General features: G+C 37.8%; 1 protein-coding gene across 2 annotated transcripts in view; it reads left to right on the forward strand.

Annotated features, from left to right (window-relative positions):
• LOC130236979 (inactive N-acetylated-alpha-linked acidic dipeptidase-like protein 2) overlaps window positions 1-21,509 on the forward strand; it is a 554,471-nt gene that overhangs the window by 329,527 nt on the left and 203,435 nt on the right. For both annotated transcript variants that reach the window (XM_056467749.1, XM_056467750.1), the window contains exon 6: window positions 11,644-11,781. In XM_056467749.1, coding sequence (XP_056323724.1) covers window positions 11,644-11,781 — 138 coding nt within the window. The remainder of the gene's footprint in view (window positions 1-11,643; window positions 11,782-21,509) is intronic.

Genomic DNA, 21,509 nt, shown 5'->3' on the forward strand with positions numbered 1-21,509 from the left:
CAGTGATAGCTGCTATAGTAAAAATTAAGTCTTCTATTAACTAAATCGCCAGTAGGTGCTGGTAAGGCACTGTCTTAAGTGAATAAGACATTTATTCTGTAACAAATCAATGGTTGTATTTATGAATAGGTCAATGATTCGACTCTCACAAATTATTTAAAACATCAGATTAATTCACAAAAATAACCCAGCCTAACCTAAGAACATTGTGCTTGCCTGGTGTTGAGATGTCATGCTTCTCTGATATATTGTAGATTTTTGTGGTCTGTCATAACTGTGAATAGAGGGTTATCCCCATCCATCCAGTATTTCCAATCCTCTAGGGATAGCTTGATAGCCAGGAGCTTCCAAACACCAATATCATAGTTTTGCTCTGCTGGGGATGGTTTCCTGAACAAGTAGATGCAAGAGTGGAAGCACAGAGGCTCAACAGACTGCAGGGACAGCACATCTCCTACCCTGGTGGTGGAGGCATTCACCTTGATGGTGAAGGGGGGTTGTGGGTTTGAATGTTGACGAATAGGGTCTGCGGTGGAATGTTTTGTGGGCAGAGGTGTTCCAGGTGAGGATCTTTGGCTTGCCTCTTGGGTATGATGTGAGTGGAGATGTGATGAGATTAAAACCTTGAATGAATCGTCAATAAAAATGAGCAAAATCTAGAACACATTGGAGATGATTTGTGACTGCAGCCAGTCGATGATGGAGCAGATCTTCCTCTGGTCCATCTGGAAAGTCTGATGATGTAAACCAAGGACCTGCACACATGACTGCACACGGAATTCAGTTTTCTAGTTTAGGTAAAGATGGTGTTGTCTCAGCTTCTAAAGGGCCTGCATGACATGTTGCCAATGTGGTTCCAACCTGGTTGTAATGTCTTGTGGATGTACGCCTTCATTTACATTGCAAATGTGGAACTTGAGTGCTTGTCTGCTTCCTGAAGACATCTTGGAATGCCTGCCTTGGATAAGTACTTCCTTATTGTCACTTCAGCAGATAATGTCACATGGGTTCCAATGGAGTAGAGGAAAATGTAGTGGGTTGTCCCAGGATGACGTAGACAGTGAAATATTCCAGTACCAGTGAACCTCCTCTTGTTTAAACAATCCAAATTGCAAAATGAGAAATAGAGCACAGAACTGGATCCGCCTCAGTCTGAGAGGATTGCCTTGGATGTTTTTTTACTCTACATAGCTGTCTTTCTACACAAGTCTTTCTAGGCAGTCTTGTGAGATTAAATTCTCAGATGAGCTGAAGTTGACAAGGGTTGAAACATGCAATGCTTAAGTGGTACTGAATAGTTTTACTGATATTTTCGATAACTGTGTAATGGTTTTAGTTTGATGGTCTTGATGGTCTCCAATAGGCAATGCTTTCTTTCCTTCTTAGGCAGTCTAGAGTAATTAATTTGCATGGGTTTTAATACTAGGGAGCAGGCAGCTGGGGAGGTGGGCTGGTGTGAAGCTTTGGGAATATAGCAAATGGCTAAGCATTGAGAGATTCTGGTGGCACATTGAATAAAGGCCTCCAAATCCACAGTGTCATCATAAATCATCATAGCGGTATGAATGGTATTATTTGAACCTTGACAATATGTCCTGAGCAGGGCACATTCATTCCCTCTGCTTGCTGCTGCAATGGTACGAAACAGTAGATTATAAACTGTGATGGTGTCGGATCCCTGACGAAATTGTAATAGTTTGTCAGCAATAGAGAGCGCTCTGGTGGCCATACCCCATCTTTGGAACACTAACAAAAGTAGTTAGTTAATTGATTTAGTGATTAATTGTGGTATTGTTGGGATTCCATATTGATTTGGCTCACATTAATTATTTCCTTGATAGTAGGGACATGAGAGAGGCTACTTTAGAGTGTTTGGTTGGAAAATTCATGGGTTGCATGTTGGTGTTTAGGTTGACATGGAGTAAAATGCTGCTACACTCAGGTGCCTCACCCAAGAATGTCGATGGAATTGTAATGGGACTCAAAGGCAGATGGTGTTGTTGTTAATGGAGATGAGATGAAGGACACTTTAAGAGCAATGACTAGTTCGGTGAAAGGATCTGGGGGATGATGATGATGAAGAAGAAGAAGAAGAAGAAGAAGAAGAAGATGGTTGAAACTGCAATGAGGTATAGACAATTGAGCAACGATGATTGGTGAGAGTCTTGTAGGTTTGGGTGGTGAACGGCAGACTGGATTGTGATGATGTCTCTTTTGTAGTGTGTGTAATGAGTGTGCGCACAGTTAATGGTGATTAGAGTTCAGGTGAAGGTGATTGGGCTTGCAATGAGTCCAAGGGGCCATGGCTGGTGATGGGTCCTGACATTTATATTTATGTAATCCATTCTGTAAATGTATTTAATCCTTTTGAAATTATGCAGTGCATTTAATAATATATTCAAACATTTTCAATATTCTGCCACAAGTAGCTCAAGCCTCTTTCATTATCATAAAATACTGTTTCATCTTCTCAGCAAAGATATCTACTTAAGAAAAAAGCAAAGAGAAGGATGCTAATTAACATGAATTTCCACTAAAACGTCATTTATTGTCTAGAAAATTATTATACTAAGTAATACTGTCCATGATCTTAAGTGTTAAGCAGTTGCATTTGCTGCAAGAAGCTGTTTAGAGCAATAAACAACAAATGTATGGTAGTGTGTCCTCAAGTTTAGCCCATGAAAGACTTGAAGGGATGTAAGCAAGGCTGTACAATCACTTGAACTCGAGAGAGAGGAGTGAGGTCTCTGCTTGAAAACTGCTGCCATTGTTCTTATGGAAATCAACAACCAGCTTTTTGAAAATCAATTTGCATGTAAATTTGCTGCTCCATGTCATATCTTTAAAGTGAAGGGAAAAAATAAGGAGAGGTCAATTTCATTTACTTCAAATGACTCAAAGAACAAAGCTAGAGTTTGTATTTGTGTTGTAAATTAAATATTGCAGGACTGAATAATGCTTACTGTGGCGCATAGTGCATATATTGGTTATCTAAATAATATGTTTTGTTTTTGTTTGTTTGTTTTAACTGAGGGCACACACTGTAAAAATACCACTTAATAAAATGCTGGAATAACTTAGACAATATCTTGTTATCTACTATAGTTAAACTAATATTGCTTGGGCAATAAGTTACAAAGGCATAAATCCGCAAAAAGATATATGTTAAAGGGGTGGTTCAGAATGTAATTTTAAGGCTTGGTTTTGTTTATAAGATGCAAAGCAATGTGTGCTCATGTTTTACTTGAAGGAAATCACATTATTTTTTCATAAATCTTACTTTAAATATATACAGCTACTCAGCTAACATAAAAACGACTGAACGGTGAATATTTCCTAGTTCCTCTGAAAGGCCCACCCTCAAGTGACTCTGATTGGTCATGTGTCATAATGTGCTGCGATTCGCAGATCGGCCCCACGTCACGCCCGCACAAGCACGTGCGTGCGTGTGTAAACAGTCAGTCAACCTCATGCCCGCTCTCTAAAATAACATTTGACAAGTGTCTATAACGTGTGAAAATGAGGTGCAGCTCCTTTAACAGAGACCTTTGTGTGTGTCTGTGTGTATGTGTGTGTGAACTGTCTGTAGACACGAGAAATGCATTTATTTTTATTTTTATCTGATGCTCGGATTAAGTTGTTGTTCTGTAATATACAGTGACACTGTTGACAGAAGATTAAAGCACAAGATGTGGGATGCGACCTGTGTGAGCTTTCATTTATTTTTCTGCTGCTACACGAGTTAGGCGAGCTCTCCTGTATTTTTTTAACTCAACGTGTTACACGACGTCTTTCACATATATTCGGAATATGCATGTGTAAGTAATATGAATCATTCACATTCTTAGTGAACCACCCGTTTAAATGATGGGTGTTTCTAAACCCAGTCTGCATTGACAATAGATTAGGTATTAGAACATACATAGGGCAATAAAAAAATCAAAAATAGAAAACTTAAGTGAGCATAAAATTCCAAATTCCAAATAAAACTAAACGTATAAATAGTGTGTAATGATTATCAGCGATCTATCGGCTGCAGATCGCTAACGGACTACAAATTCGCCATCACATGGACTACATATACTGTCATGCACAACACACACACACCTGTTCCGGATCACGATTGATTGATTACACACACACAGCCGGAGGATTGAGAAAGACTGATTGCAAGGACTAATTAAACAGTAAACACACACACACACACACACACACACACACACACACACACACACACACACACACACACACATACATACATACATACACATACATACATACACATACATACATACATACATCAGGGCTGAGACTTGTTTATCTGTCAAGTTAACATTATGACGCTTTTTCCTAGTTCTGTCTTTCCGTTGCTGACCTTCACTTTGTTTGTTTGTTTTGTTTATGTAGTTAGCTGCCTGGGTCGACCACTTCTTTTTGGCCTGCTTTTTGACCTTTCTTCTGGATTTGCCTGCATGTTACCATTTGCTCCTGATTGTAATCATTGCCCACCTGGCCATTCTCTTTACAATAAATCCTGCATTTGGATCTGCAACTCAGTTGTCAGTGTCTCCTTCTGTGACAGTGTAAGATTAGTTCAATAAATGCAAACAAAAATAACATTTTAAATAAAATATTGGTTTGTATCTGTTTTATTTTTTTAACCATTTTGACCATTTTATTTAACCATTCATTTAACCATTTTGAGGGATGTAAACAAAAACAATGGTCCTATATTTTTTAATTTCTACAGCTTCCGAGAATCCAGAAAGAGCCACATATTGATAAATAATGTTATGATAGCTGTTTTGACTGAATTGCCTCTTGTTACAGTTATGAAATAGTTTGATAGCAAGCAGGAAATGTTCAATGTTTCAATTACCACATTGACATGGTCTATACTGAGTACTGTACTTAAAAAAATTCATGTATTTACAGTAGATAAAATGGCATTCTTAACCACAACACATCTGTCTGTGTGTGTAACCATGAACTTCATCATTTATTCCAGATAAAAGCAACCCCGTTGCTTTATCGATGTGATTGTTGTAAACTTATCGCTGTGAGCTTGTCCTTTCCACAGTCCTTCTCACAGATTTGATTTGCAACGCATCGAGACTAAATGAATACGTTTTCACAAGAGCTGCTGAAGTGCTTATAATATGAAAACTGTGCATATGGCCCCACCGCAGGCATGTAATATATATCTCATGAGCATCTCTGTATGGAGGGAATGAGTCTAAGCCCTGTGGGGAATCACACTTCAGCAAATAACTCTTCCTGGGAGGCTTGTTTGATCAAAAAAAAAAATGTTCTCACAGTTATTTTATACCATCTTGGTTTTATTTTTTTTGGAAAGTGCTGATGTTTATACTGCACTGTATATTGAAGTACATAATTAGTGTCTACTTTGTCTGTATGGCATTAGGTAATCTTTATCTAAAATAATCATGCTTCCTGAAATAGCATCACATGTACTGAAATTAGAAATGCGCAGGCCGTGCAGCGCATCAGCAGGGAAGCATCTTTGGCATTGAGCATGGCGGAGCTAATTGATTTGTGATATGAATCTGTGTACTCACTGCACAAAGTTCACTGGGGGCTCGTGTGAGAGATACTGTGTGGAATAAGATTTGCTTCTGCTGATTGCAATGAAGGAGCAATGTAGCTGTAAAAAAAATACACAAAATAAAATAAATAAAATATGCAAGTTTACAAATACTCACAATTTCATATGCATTACCAGAAAATGCACATATCATGAAAATGTATATAACGTTTCAAACTACATGCTGTCAGACACTGACCAAATTGCTGAAAAAAAAGGTTAAGGTTAAAAAAACATGAGGTTAAGTATAATAACCTTTCAGTACATGACGTTTTTGTGCATGTTAGCAAGTCAATGCAAGATTTGTTTTATTATTATTATTATTTTTTTTTTTTTGTGGCTTTTTTAATCTGTATCTTTCACAATCTTTCAAAACTATTTTCTAAATTATTATTTTTTTATTTAATTTGGTGTTTTTAATATTTTTAAATTAAATATAAAAATAGAAATATATTTATATATTTTTTATTTTTATTATTATAAGTATTATTATTATTATTTATTATGCATTCATTCATTCATTCATTTTCTTTTCAGCTTAGTCCCTTTATTAATTTGGGGTTGCCACAGTGGAATGAACCGCCAATTTATCCAGCACATGTTTCACGCAGCGGATGCTCTTCTAGCCACAACCCATCACTGAAAAAAACCAATCAACACTCGCATTCACACACATACACTATGGACAATTTTAGCGTACCCAATTCACCTGTACTGCATGTCTTTGGACTTGAGGGGGAAATCGGACCACCCGGAGGAAACCCACGCGAACACATGGAAAACATGCAAACTCCACACTGAAATACCTCATAACTTGTCTTATGATGCATGTAAAACTTAACAATTACTCCACATCACTTTAGATCCTATGATAATATTTTATATTAATATATACTTTTGGAAATTAGATTGTAATATTAAGATCATATAAGGATCATATTAATTATCATTAATGCTACTTAAGGGGTGCTTCTGATGAAAATCATTTTAGAAGCTGTTTCGACAGAACTGTGTGTAGGTTTGGTGTGTCCAGAGTCATATTGACGTGACCTAAAGTCTGTAGTTAAAATATCCCATTTTAAGGACCACAGCAATGTGATGTAGAAGTGCGGTTTCCACGCCCGCTAAATTGATTGACAGCCACGTATTAACATGTCTCTGTAGTAACGTGTATAATCATATCAACAAGACAGAACGTGCACAAAGCAAGTGGGATTAAAAGATCTGTTGAGCTCGCTGTGACCATCAATCATCATCAGATGTGATCAAGAATGAGTTTTACAAGTTACAACATTTTTTAAACAGTGCATGTTTGTAATTAATTTACAGCAATTTTACCATCTTTTTCACCATGTAAGAATTCATTAAGCTGTATTCCCCCTCCTAACCAGAAGGAGTTGCTCCTGTCTTCTCACACAACAGGATCCCATTTCTATGCTTCCACCGGAACAGTGGATGGCACTACTTTCTCACCATCTGCTGTGCGCCACCACTCAAACTTGATTAGCAACACCTGTGTTTTCCCCTATATAAGTGTGTGTGTTACAAGCTACTGTGTTCAGTCTTGAGCAACTACTGCCCGGTGTTCTCTAGATTGTCTAGAGAAGCTAAGTGACACTTTGCTGTTGTGCTTTTTTTTGACCATCGTGTTGTATTTGTTTTGCTTGTTTACTTGAAGCTTGACTTCAGTCATTTCTGTTGTACTTTGCATTCTATTTTTTCAAGTAAAGATCATTTGTTTATTTTTCCCTTAATCTTCTGCTCTTGGGTTCATCTGTAGAGGAGTTTGCTCAGCAGGGAAAAGCCCAAGCTTTGTGCCCAAGAGACCTGGGTTCAATCCTCACCTAAAACGACACCTTACACACCACAGCCGCGTGTCAGTACAATTATAAAAGAAGATGCTTTGTGGATATTAAATCAGTTTTATTTTGTACATTTAACATAACGGATATCCATACAGCAGTGGATATTAACGTGTATCCTGTCACATGTGTCAACTGTGTGTGTGTGCACGTGAACTTTGTAACAGCATTGTGTGTGTGACTCATCATTGCAGGACAATCATTCTCATAGTTCATCAGTGGGAAAATTATTACTGTAGTAGTTTTTCAAAAACCTTACATGAGATCTGCTTCATGTCTGACACTGTGCTGTTTATATGACGCAGTTGGAGATTGAGGCACACTCTGACTGGCACGTGGGAACGGTGGGTGGGGAGAACTAGCATTAAAGGCACAGGCAACAAAATCAGCTACATTGTGTTCAGAGGATGTTCTGAAAAGTTTAATAAATAATCCGATGGGTGTTTTGAGTTGAAACTTTACAGACAAATTCTGGAGACACAAAAGACTAATCTTAAAGGACACATGTTTTACCACTTTTTCAAGATTTAAGTTACTATGCTTTTGTAAAACACGCTAACATTTATATCATATTAATATCATATTAATATTAACTCTAGTTAAAGAGTTTTTTTGTTCCCCTTGTTAACTATCAATCTATGAACAGTGCATGTCTTTCCTGGTGTAAATGTAAGTCTGCATATGTTGTTTGTACCAGCATTAGGTTGATTCCAAAGTACAATGTATAGTTACAAATAAACTTTGAAATTTTCAAATATCTTTGTAAAAGTGTGCATTTCATTAGGGTCATAAATTATTGCTTGTGAGAGAGTAGCATCTTATATTACATTCTTCTCATGTAGTATATAGTCCACTATATCAGCTTTCCGAGTCTTTAGTGTCTACAGGCTGAATCAGTGAGTGCATACACACTCTCTCCTGGAGTTCATAAAGGTCAAGACTACTTTATTCCAAACTCTGTAATCTCCAGCGGGAGCACGACCTAATGGGCTTTGAAGGCATCCTGTACTTTAAAACTTGTTTTTGTTCATTTTGTTCATTTTTAGCTGTAGAAAGAACTAACAGGAAATGATGAGAAGTATTGGCCATAACCTTGCTTGTATTTTATTTATTTAGATGGATGAAAGTCCTTTTAGGCTGGAAAATAAAGATAAAAAAAACAGAGGGGTGAGTCAGTAAGTGCTCCGGACATGTCCCTAAAGCATTAGACAGAAAATGTCTCATTTTATATCTCAAATTTGATTCAATTTAGTCCACAGCCATTATGAGGTTTAGATGTGTCTGCAAATGCAGCACTACAGCATCAATTCTACAATGAATCCATCACGATTGTGCACATTTCAGATTTTAATTGAAGGTGTTTTAGTTTCTAATTCAATGTATGAATGGGGACTGCATTCAAATTTGGATAGAGAATGTCCCATTTATTAGGTTAGAAATGTCCCATTTCACTATATGTAATAGTTATATATAAAATTTAAATAACATTAAATAGTTAAAAGCTAATAATTATTATAATCTCATGTTCCCAGAACACGACTGTGAACTTTAAACTCAAAGTGACTCAGATTATTTATTATACCATATTGAAAATAGCAATTTTGAGGTGGGAATAAAAAACAAGCTGTGTGTATGCATCTGTGCATCACTGTGTGTGTGTGTGCATGTGTGTTTGTGTGTGTGTGTGTGTGTGTATGCGTGTGTGTGTGTGTGTGCATGTGTGTGTGTGTGTCTTTAAATGCAAATCAGAAAAGAATTTTGACATCAATGATTTGGAAAACTATCTGTGCATTTATCATAAGCAATATAATTTATTCTAAAGCATAAACACACACATAAACATCATGTTTAAACATTTTCTAAGCGCTATAACAAACACTGCACACACACACACTGATATTTTCACCTACAAAAAAATGGCGAACTGTATCTCACTTGGGGCAAGTCTCGGGCAAGATGAAAAATCGTTTGAGGAATCAATTCAGCATAATCAATTCTGAATTGATTCTGGTCTCAGTTTTAAACACCAGATGACAATGTATGCCTTACAAACAGCCGTAATCTGCTTGCATTCAATTCCTTACAAATACCACTTGAACCCTAAATAATTGTTAATAAATTCAAAATTAATTTGAGAGGGAATAGCAATGCATTTTGAAAATCTCAGAATCAATGCAGAATTGGTACATCAAATAATCTTTTGCCACAGGTTCAGCAAGTCTATGCTAATATAACGTGTCTGTCAACAATGGTAGGCAGGGCCTTCTCAGTGTAACATCACATTGTACAGATTCTGCAAAAGGCTTGTTCTAAAAAAAGGTCCATGTGGAATTTTATTTTAATATTCAAATTTTATTATATATATATATATATATATATATATATATATATATATATATATATATATATATATATATATATATATTTACATTTAGTCATTTAGCAGACGCTTTTATCCAAAGCGACTTACAAATGAGGACAAGGAAGCAATTTACACAACTATAAGAGCAGCAGTGAACAAGTGCTATAGACAAGTTTCAGGTGTGTAAAGTCTAAGAAGCAAAGCATTAGTAAATTTTTTTTTTTTTTTTTTTTTTTTTTTTTTGGAGAGAGAGAGAGAGGGCACAGTTAGTGGTATAGCCAGAGAGGCAGTTGCAGATTAGGAAGGAAAGTGGAGACTAAACAGTTGCGTTTTTAGTCGTTTCTTGAAGACAGCAAGTGACTCTGCTGTTCTGATGTAGTTAGGGAGTCCATTCCACCAACTGGGCAGATTGAATGTGAGAGTTCGGGAAAGTGATTTCTTCCCTCTTTGGGATGGAACAACGAGGCGACGTTCATTCACAGAACGCAAGTATATATATATATATATATATATATATATATATATATATATATATAGGTTCAGAAAAAGAAATAATAGCTATGTAAAATCAATGTAAAACATTATTGCCACAGTGCACTTTTCTCATGCTTGCTTTTGAAAACACTATTGGTTGGGTCTAGGGAAGGGTTTAGGTCAGTGATTTGCTAAGTCATTTGAACGACCAGCCCCCTCTTCTCATGGACATAAAAAAGGGAGTGTATATGAAACTTACAACAAAATGCGTATTTCAGATTCACAAAATGTAGACATCGCCCGCTCATGTATTTGTCATCGGAAACATTCAACAAAACATTCCTGGAGCAATGTATTTTAGGTTTCACAAATATGTAGGCTGAGGCACATATTTCCGAAGAGTCTGGGCTGCATTGTTTACGCACAATTCAAATAATCTCTCACCTCTAAACACTGCTTTCACCCCTGTGACCTTTGAGCAGATAATTACATATACAATATCCCCACTCAAAACCCAATAATCTCCTCCTGTATCCCCCTACGACCATGAAAAAAATATTAAACAAATTTCAAGGGGACCTTCTTCTGTGTTTATTCCCATAAAACCACTGTAAAATAATTGCAGTCTGCGAATAGGTTTATCTGCAAAAGGTAATAGAGTGTTTTGTAACAGAAAGGTCTACTGATTGTTATTCGTGGATGACTGTACCCCATCCCACCGGTGCAGAAGCGCTGCTGGAAAATTGGAAGCTCCTAAATAAATTTGCTCCTAAAGCAGGATTAGGCTCAACGTTTCTCCGTTTTAATGAGGCTGAATCACTGGAGCATTTCGTCCGTATAAATCCCCATCGGCTTGCTAGAAACCATTTCTTCCAACTTAAAATCTCCGGGCCTATTAGTTTGCCGCCCGTGAGCTGCAATCAGCAGTGAAAAAAGGCTTTGATACGTCCCTGACTGGCTGTGCAGGTTCCACTAAACGCTCTCCTTTCTCTTTTCTGTCTGATTTACGGTGCTCAACTCACATCACTAAGTGCATCTCCATCTGGCCCCATTGCAACTCTATTTATGCAGCACACAACATACTAATGTTGTTCGTCTGCCCTTATAGATGAAGATGTGTTGGAAAACTCACTGGACGTTTTAACCAATAGGAAAGTGATTTGATTGGGTAATTGGTTTGCTCATGTGTGGAATTAAGAGCCTCTGGGCATTCTCTAAACACTCACAGAATCATGATCAATGCAGATGGTGCACTGAGGGTTATGCTTTATAGTTTAATTATTTTTTTTTTATTTTAATATCTTTGATATAGCTGTTTCTTTTATTTTATTTTTTTACAGTTGGCAGAGACAATCTCTACAACCTGACATCATTGCTGGTTCAGCCTATATCTGCCTCGTTGGCAAAAACGCTGCTCTCTGCCTCCGCCATGGGGCAAGGAAGACCCTGCGTCCCTATGGCCATGCCCTCCACATCAGGTAAGACTTGCATGAACCAGAAAAATGTTGCACTATCTGTAGCTATCAACTAAAAACCTGCCCACTCCCACACACCATCACTGCTTACATCCTTCAGTTTAGCTGGCTCATTTCAACACAGACATTCTCCTGGTTAAAATTCTGTGTAGTGAATTGTAATAGTAAAACAATTCAGTAATTTAAGTACAGTTTATAGCAGAAACAAAGACTACTCTTATTATTATTAGTTATTTTTCTGAAAGTTATTATAACTTCCTACAATGTGTTAAAATGTAAAAAAAATAAAAATAAACATACACACACATATGTATATATATATATATATATATATATATATATATATATATATATATATATATATATATATATATATATATATATATATATATATATATACATACACACACACATATGTGTATATATATATATATATATATATATATATATATATATATATATATATATATATATATATATATATATATATATAAACACAAAGATTCTCAAAAATCCTTTTGTATGAGGAATTACTTTCTTCCGCCATTCATTCACATCTGCAGCATTTCTTCTTTCTGTCTTTTTACTAAACCAGTCTGCAGTAATGAAATCTGGAGACACATTATAAACTAGCAGATGGCCAACCAAAAAATAACTCAGGGTTAGAGAGATTGACTCAGAAAGTCACTTGCCTGTTTTATAATGATTTGATCAGTTGTAGTTAGAAATGATGCTTTTTTCTCTTCTAAGGGCTTATTATGCGGTCTCTGTCACTATCTTGTGGATTAACAGTGTCAACCGTCTTTGCTCTGCTCAATGACAGGCTAATGGCCGCCGATGCACTGTCTCTCTGAAATTAGAAATAATTAAAATAAACAAACTCCATAGTTGCAATCTAAACAACTACAATCTAGCCTAAAAAGCGTCAAAAGTACATTATGTTGTCCAACAGCAGCAATATTTGTCAAACTGTAGAGTGTCATCTGCTTGTTGCTGTATGTGGGCGAAGTAATACACAAGGGTGAAAGGTGAAAAGGTGGAATATTGCAGAATATTGCACGGCTATCAGCCAATCAGACTGAACCAGACAGAACTGTTGTATGATATATATATATATATATGGACAACAGACCGTATTGTTTAAGGGCACAATGGACAGAGGTGCCACAGATTGCAGACTGATCACCTTGATTTGAAAAATGTCAAGATGGCGCCGACGATGATGGCCACCTCCGTGTCGTGCTCTGCAGTAGTTTTTGTGTTTTTGTTAGTTTGTCCTGTCTTGAGTCACATTCCTACAATTAGTTTACTTACTTCTATTTTTTAAAATATATTTATTATCTGTTTTTTGTCCTGTCTCTGTAACCCTGTTGCACTGTAGAAGCTCTGTCACAAAAACAAATTCCTTGTATGTGTGAACATACTTGGCAATAAAGCTCTTTCTGATTTCTGATTTCTTATATGTATATATATACAGTATGTTTAGTGTTAGCAAAAATCTAGTGTATATGAGGTATTGTTGTTAAAATAACCATTACAAGAGCATTGTATTTATAAACATTGTAATTATTTTCTCAATATAGCTTTACAAACCTGTATACCTTTGTCTTCTGTGGAACACACACACACACACACACACACACACACACACACACAAAAGGAGGGATTTTAAATGCATGACATAGAGGCAAGGAACTGCCCTACACGATACAAGATTTTCAACAGACCATGAAAATACAAAAAAAAAATAAAAACAATGTATAAATAATTTTCTTTTTTTCTATTTTTACAATTTGCATCGCACTCTCTAATCATTGCTTGATGCTATGATTTATTTGAAGTGTTACCAACTTATAGGCTTTACGTTCTCCCCTTCTTAAACCATCATAAAAGACAATCATACGATTGCCTTCTGTGTTACAAACCGATTATACTGCCATTCTGTAAGCGTCTCTCAAGCTTTGTGATGCTCTTCTATTCCTCCTTATGTGTGCTAATCCTTATGTCTCCACTAAGCTCTGAAACAGAATCTTTTGTGCCTGAGATATTCATTAGTCTTCTCAGTCTCATGCTTCTGCTGGGGATTTAACCATCAGAAAGCAGCTATGAGTGCATGACGTGAGGGTTTCCCCCTGCTGACTGCAGAGGGTATGACAATTTTCAGTAATAAATGAAAAAGAAAAGCCAAGGCTGGTTGATTTATGCTCCATGGTGCGAGTGTAACTCCTGAATGTGGTGAATTGCACAGGCTTTACACATCATGTTAAAGTCACCCTTCGCTATGGTCGCCCATATCCAAGGCCATTACACACATCAGTCAGCAGGTGCCCATGGGACCTAATTGAAACCATGAGAGCAGGGCTGGCCAGCCTCTCATGTAGAGCTTTCATAGAGGTCAAATGTAGCATTGAATGTGGTCAAGAGTGGATGTGCCGCAAGCTAAATAAAAAAGACAGATGGAGGAGATGACATGTATCCGATCATAATTGGATTTTAGTGAACAGACCTACAGGGAAAGGTCATTCCAGTGGGATGATGTTTTTCATCCACCAAACAAAGGATGTATATATGTAGTTTTTCAGCTTGACCTTCATTTGAGAAGTTTAAATTTTCAAGTTTCAGCTAAAGTTTATTTTGTTTTACTTATATGTTATACAACTGTTATATAACAAATAGGTTTTATGCATCCTTGAGTTGAATAAGCTTATGTCACGAACAGGCAACTGTGCATATGCTGCATTTGTTTATTCTAATATTTTAAAATGCTTCTTTATGCCAAAATGCATTTTCACACTTGAGGCTCTCTGTAAAGTGTGTTTATATATTGCGTTGTGCAACAGAATAGCAAAACTGTGTTTGAAGAACTACCACACAAGGACTTTTTTCTGACTGAATGTTTCATCAAAATAAAAGTTTTAAATATTAAAACTATATACTGCTTACAATTAAGACAGATGCTGATACTTCATTCCAAATTCAGCAGTATCAAAGTTATAAAATCATATAGGCACAATTATACTGTTTATATATTTGAAATTATTGTATTTTTTCTCATTTTTTAACGTTAATCAACAGTTATGGAGAATAAGCCTCCACAGAACAATAAAGACTTGAAAACTTTATTAGTATAAAAAATAAAAATCCATATATGCAATGTTGTCTGCTTTTTTAATAAAAAATAATTTTGTTTACCAGTAAGACATTAAACTGATGTGAAGTGACCATAAATTAATTGATATTATTTATATTGTAAGTCAGATGCTTAACCAGGGCTGGGTCGTGGGCGCAGCAGCCATAGACTTCCTTCCTCCCCAGAAACTTTCTTCAGCTCCTCTGGGGAGATCTCGAGTCACTCCCAGACAAGCTAAGACATAGTCCTTCCCTCATATTCCAGGTCTTCCCAGGGGCCCCCTCCCAATAAGACATGCCGGAACTCTTACCTAGGTAGGCATCCAGGAGGCATCCAAAACAGATGCCTAAACCACCTCAACTGACTTCTTTTATTGTGGAGGAGCAGCGGCTTTACTCCGACCTCCTTCTGGCTGACAGAAGTCCTCTGCCTATCTTTAAGGGCGTGCCCTGCCAAACTCATTTAAAAAAAATCAACAGAACCAGTGACAAAGAGCAGCCCTACTGGAGTCCAGCATGCACCGGGAACAAGTCTGACTTATTGCTGACCCTATACTCCCAGAGCACCCACCACAGAAGGCCACAAGGTACATGTTTAATGCCTTCTCCAAGTTCACAAAATATGTGGACTGGTTGGGCATACTCCCATAAACCCTTGTGTGGCTATAAAGCTGTTCCACTGTTCCACAACCTGGACAAAAACCACATTGTTCCTACTGAGTTTGAGTTTCAATCACTGGCTGGATCCTCCTCTCCAGTAACCTGGCATAGATTTTTCCAATGAGGCTGAGGAGTGTGATCAACCCTCTGTTCCTTCTTCTTAAAATTGAAGGAACCACCACTCTAGTTTGCTCTGTTCAGAGGTACTGTCCTCAACCTCCATGCAATGTTGAATGATATTGATTCTCTGCTTCCTCAATGGAAGGTGTGTCAGTGTAATTGTGTAATGGTATTCCGCAATTTATCTGACAACATCCCCAATCGAGGTCAACAGCTCCCTACTTCCACTATCAACAGTGTTGGTGTAGAACTGCTTCCCTCTCCTGAGGTGCCGGACAATTAACCAACATGTCTTTGAGGCAGACTGGTTTTCTTCCTCCATGCTCTCACCAAACTCTTCCCAGGCCATAGTTTTGCTTAAACAACTGCTTGGGTTTCAGCATGCTTAACTTGTTGGAAACTTGTCCCAGCAGCTGCCTTAGGAGTCCCACAAGCCAAACAAGTCTGATATGAGTCCTTCTTCAGCTTGACGACATCCTTTACTTCTGGTGTTCACCACAAGATTTGTGGATTGCATTCACTACAGACAACACAGGCCTTGCAGTCACAGCTCCTCTCAGTCAGATCAACGATGAATTTAGAGAACATTGAGCACTCTGTCTTGATGACTATAGCCTTACTTGGGATTTGGTCAAAGTTCTTTCAGAGGTGAGAGCTAAAAATCCTTTTGACATGTGGTGCAGTCAGATGTTTCTAGAGAGCCTCCTCATCTCCCAGCAGATCCCAACTCATCAGTAAGTGGTGATCAGTTGACAGTTCTGCCCTTCTCTTTAACCAAGTGTCCAAGACATGGTCGAAGTTCAGGTGAAACAACCACAAAGTCGATGATCGATCTGTACCATTGCCATGTGCACTGACGGACACCCTTATGCTCGGACATGATGCTTGTTATGGACAAACGTAACTAGTACTGAAGTCCAACAACAGAACACCTCTTGGGTCATTCAGATCAGATCAGGCAGGCCAATCCAGATATCACTGTTGTTACCCACACAGGTGTTGAAGTCCCATAGTAGAACAACAGGTTTCCCAGTCAGAGCAACTACCAGCACCTCTGCCAATGACTCCAAGAAGAATGAGTACTCTGCATTGTTATTTGGCCCGTAGGAACAAACTACAGTGAGTGACCAATCCCGACCCAAAAGTGCAGGAAGACAACCCTCTCATTCATCAGGGAAAACTTCAACACATGGCGACTAAGTTGGGGAGCTATAAGCAAGCCCACACCAGCCTGCTGCCTCTTACCGTGGTTAACTCCAGAGTAGAAAAACATCTAGCCCTTCTTAAGAAGTTGTGTTCCAGAGTATCTCTAGTCGGTACCGCCGACTAAACTCAGGCTCAGGCTCCTTCTCTCCCAGTGAGGTGACATTCCATGTCCCAAGAGCCAGTTTCTGTGTCAGAAAGTCGGGTTGTCGTGGTCCTGAGTTTCAACCGTCACTCCTTCAGGATAATCTTGGCTGGTTCCAATGGGATTAAACCTTACCAACAGGCACTCGTATACTCAAAGGTGGGACCTCGGCTAGTATTGGTGCATTATCATTCTAATACAAGGCACTGCCTTTAGGATACAATGTCTGAACTATTAGGAGCACATGGTCCTAAAGAATGGTTCAGTAGTTCTTGGCAGTGATGTGCCCATCTAGTTAAAGTATTGGGCCATGGGAATGTCATAATATTGCAGCCCAAACCATCACTGATCCACCCCCATGTTTTACTCTGAGCAGTCAACAGTCAATGAAGACAATGAAGGTGGACTCATCAGATAACAATATATGTATAACAATATGTGTAATATATGTTTACTTTGTCCACAGCCTAAGATTTTCACTGGTGGCACTTTTGAAACCAAATTTTGGCATTATCACGAGTGACCAAAGTTTTAGCTATAGCAGCCCAGCCATATTTACTGACCCTCTAGAGCTCCCGACAAACAGATTTGGTGGAAACAGTAGATGAAGTGCATAGTTCATGGTTTCCGCTACATTCATTCTTCTGTGGCGGGGCGCCACACCAAAATTCATCCCGCCACGGCTACATAACAGCTTCTTATTCAAAACATTCAGTCGTGTTTTTTGATAGCGGGTTATAATCGCACCAAAACGTATTAAAGTTGAATTATAACCAAATATATCGCACCAAAACATACTATAAGTGAATTATAACAGCGCAAACCTTTCTGTAATCGTAGTAGTGCTGTGGATTATTTGTTTAACCCTTTAAGGTGACATGCTGACTGACTGACTGACTGACAGACAGGTGCGTGATGTGTGAGGCCAGCAAACACGACGTAGCTTTCAGTTATGATGAACACAGTTTCCATAATTATACTTTATTTATAGATAAAGGTCTGTGGTTTTGCATACAATTACTTTATCTTGCTGGAGTTTAACCATTTCACTTTACTTCAAGACACATTAATGACGCTCTGTAGGTCTATTGGAGACATTCATAAATATTCCTGGCAAATCTAATAAATGTTGGAGACATTTTCGTTACATAAATGCACTAAATCGCACTTCAGCAGCGTTTAATTGAGAGCGCACAAGAAAATCTGCACTTCAGCAGCATTTATTTGAGGGCGCGCAAGAAGATCTGCATTTGAGAAGCATGTATTTGAGGACACGCAAGAAGTTTTGTGCACGAACAGAGGAAATCGGCGCTCGAGCACAGACATTGACATGCTCGTATTACATTAATGTGATCTCGACTTGTAATTCTGCGCTCACAACATTTGTCAATGAAATAATGCCACATGTAGTTGGTAGATCTGTGTAAAATGCCCAACAGAGTCTGCCGCAACAGCTGGAAAAAATCTTAGAGGAAACACTGCAGTTAATTCTGCAGTAAGTTGGGCAACTGTGTTCTGACCATTATTATAAAATATATATTGTACATAAAAGTGTATAGTAACTTAGGTTTCCAAGATCACCCAAATGCATTCCTATGTATGCCACAAACAAGGCAAAACAAAATATATATATATATATTTTTGACACGCCATAAGTTTCTCTTTCAGTGATGAAATAATGAATCACAATATACGACCCGCTGCTGAAAAGCATGAGATGTTTCTCTCTCACTCTCTCTCTTTGTGCACTGTCAGAAAAAAAAAAGGTTGTCTCACAGTTGGTGTTCTGAATTATAAGATACCAGCATGACAATGAGTGACACTACACCATCGGGCACTCGTGATGTTTCCTGATGTGCATGTACATCTACAGACACTCTCATGTTTAAGCCTCATCCCATCATAACAGGTGTCAGAACCTGCCATTCTGTCCATATTGAACATGCATATGGTATTCACGGGTGCACGTTGTCACAATCCACCTCCATATGCACACGTATAAACACATTGAGCTCTGACTCAGTTCTCAGTCTCACATGTGTGTGAAAGGAGACTTTTCCAGCAGATTTTAATGGGGTTATTAGTCTCTAATTCCTGCTATTGAGTGAAAATCACTTCTTATCTTTGCGTGGTCACCCAGGAGATCCTGTTACTGTGACTGAGCCATTGTGTCTTGGCTTGAAAAAAACTAAAGGATTTACGGGCCTAGTGATAAAACGAAAGGAAACGGGCTTAAAGACAAATCTTCAAGTTCCAAAACAGAAGGATGGTGCACCAATAAAGGAAGCTATGAGTAATAGTAGATATTAGTTATTAAATGCCATGCTGGTACTTACTTTCCTCAGAGAACAAGGTGAAATTTTAGAAAGCCTGGTTTGGTTCTAACAATGAATGGGTACTTTGAAGCCTGAAAATGGACCCAAAAGTGCCATAAAAGTATTATAAAAAAGGAGCATACAGTATGACTCATAGCAGTGGTGAAGCCAGGCTTTATAAAGAGAGTGGACTGTGGGCTTGCACAGCAAATAAACACATTTTTTTGAACCCATATAAACAAATATCCACACATTTTTCATATCCGTTCTGAACCACTTTGAAATCCAGGAGGTTATTACACCCAAAAATGACAATTATGTCATTGTTTACTTACTCTTCAATTGTTCCAAACCTGATTTTTGTTCTCCTGTTGGGCACAAATACAGAACATATCTTTAGAGTTTTGGAAACTGGAAGCCAGTGACACACTTTTTAGTTTGTTTGTTTGTTTGTTTACCTACTATGGAAGTCAACAGCTACAGGTTTTTGAACAGGCTGTTTAAAAACAACAACAAGATGTGATGGTGAGGAAATGGTGAGGTAAATTAAATTTTTGGATGAAATATTCCTTGGAATTTCAAGTCAATACAATGCACAGCATGGTGACTCATTTGCCCATAAGGGTGGACTTTTAATATTGTATGAAGAAGCAGAGGTATACAGTGTTTCCTCTAGGATTTTTTTAGCTGTGGCGGCAGACTGTTGGGCATTTTACACAGATCTACCAACTACATGTGGCGTTATTTCATTGACAAATGTTGTGAGCGCAGTATTAAGTTGAGATCGCATTCATGTAATAGCCTACGAGCATGTCAATCTCTGTGCTCGAGCGCCTGTTTTCTCTGTTCGTGCACAAAACTTCTCGGGCGCCCTCAAAAATATAGCTGCACAAGTGCAGAATTTCTTGCACGCCCTCAAATAATTCAGCAGTGCTAAAGTGCAATTTAGTGCATTTATGTAATGAGTATGTCTCCAACATTTATTAGATTTGGTAGGAATATTTGTGAATGTCTCCAATAGACCTACAGAGTGTTATTAATGCGTCCTGAAGTAAAATTATACTTTTATTAACAGTTATAAACTCCAGCTAGATAAAGTCATTGTATGCAGAACCACAGACCTTTATCTATGAATTAAATATAATTTTGGAAACTGTTCTTCATAACTGCAAGCTAGATCGTGTTTGCTGGCCTCACGCATCACGCTCCTGTCTGTCAGTCAGTCAGTCAGCACGTCACCTTAAAGGGTTAAACAAAGAACGCACAGCACTACTACGATTACAGAAAGGTTATAATTCACTTTATAAAATATATGCTTTTTAATACATTTTTGGTGCGATTATAACCCGCTATTTAAAAAACGACAGAATGTTTTGAATGAGAAGCTGTAATGTAGCCAAGGCGGGATGAATTTTGATGTGGTGCCTCGCCACGGACAAATGAATGTAGCAGAAACCATGGTATATATGTACAGAGGTACTTGACATCAAACACCGGCTCATTGGAAATACTTGCTTCAGTCTACATTTTTGTAAAACTGCAAAAACTTAATTCAACTTATTTTTGACTGCAGTTTTTAGCTAAATTGAATACTACAGGGCAATATAGTGGCATCAAATTCTGTTTCTTTACACACAACTGATATTTACAGGAACACATAATCGATGGATATTATGATAAGATATGAAAAGATAGTGTCTGTGATTTGTAATTGAATAGGTATGCTTCACCTGTTTATCTCCACATGGAAAACTATTCGGCCGTGGTTCATTAGTTTATTATCTCACTTTGTACAGCATTGTACTTGGGAAGTGCTTGACTTCAATTCCTGTGAAGCATGGTTTCACAAATCAGTTAAAATTGATGTAAAATCATGGTAAAACTATGTGGTGGTGATGCAAATTTCTCTTACGTTTGCTTTTGAAAACACTATTGGTTGGGTTTAGGGAAGGGTTAGGGACGTTCCAACTTCTCATGATCATGTTTACGAAAGCAAAAATGCAGCCTAAGTAACACATTTCAGATTTGCAAAAATGTAGGCAGGGCCCGCCAGATTATTTGTCATCAGAAGATGCAAGGAACAGAAACAGGTAACAGGAGCAAAGTATTTACATTTTAGCCTGAGGCACATACTGTATTTCAGATATGGGTTGAGCCTG

The sequence above is a fragment of the Danio aesculapii genome, chromosome 11 (genome assembly GCF_903798145.1).
Source record: "Danio aesculapii chromosome 11, fDanAes4.1, whole genome shotgun sequence".
NCBI lineage: Eukaryota > Metazoa > Chordata > Actinopteri > Cypriniformes > Danionidae > Danio > Danio aesculapii.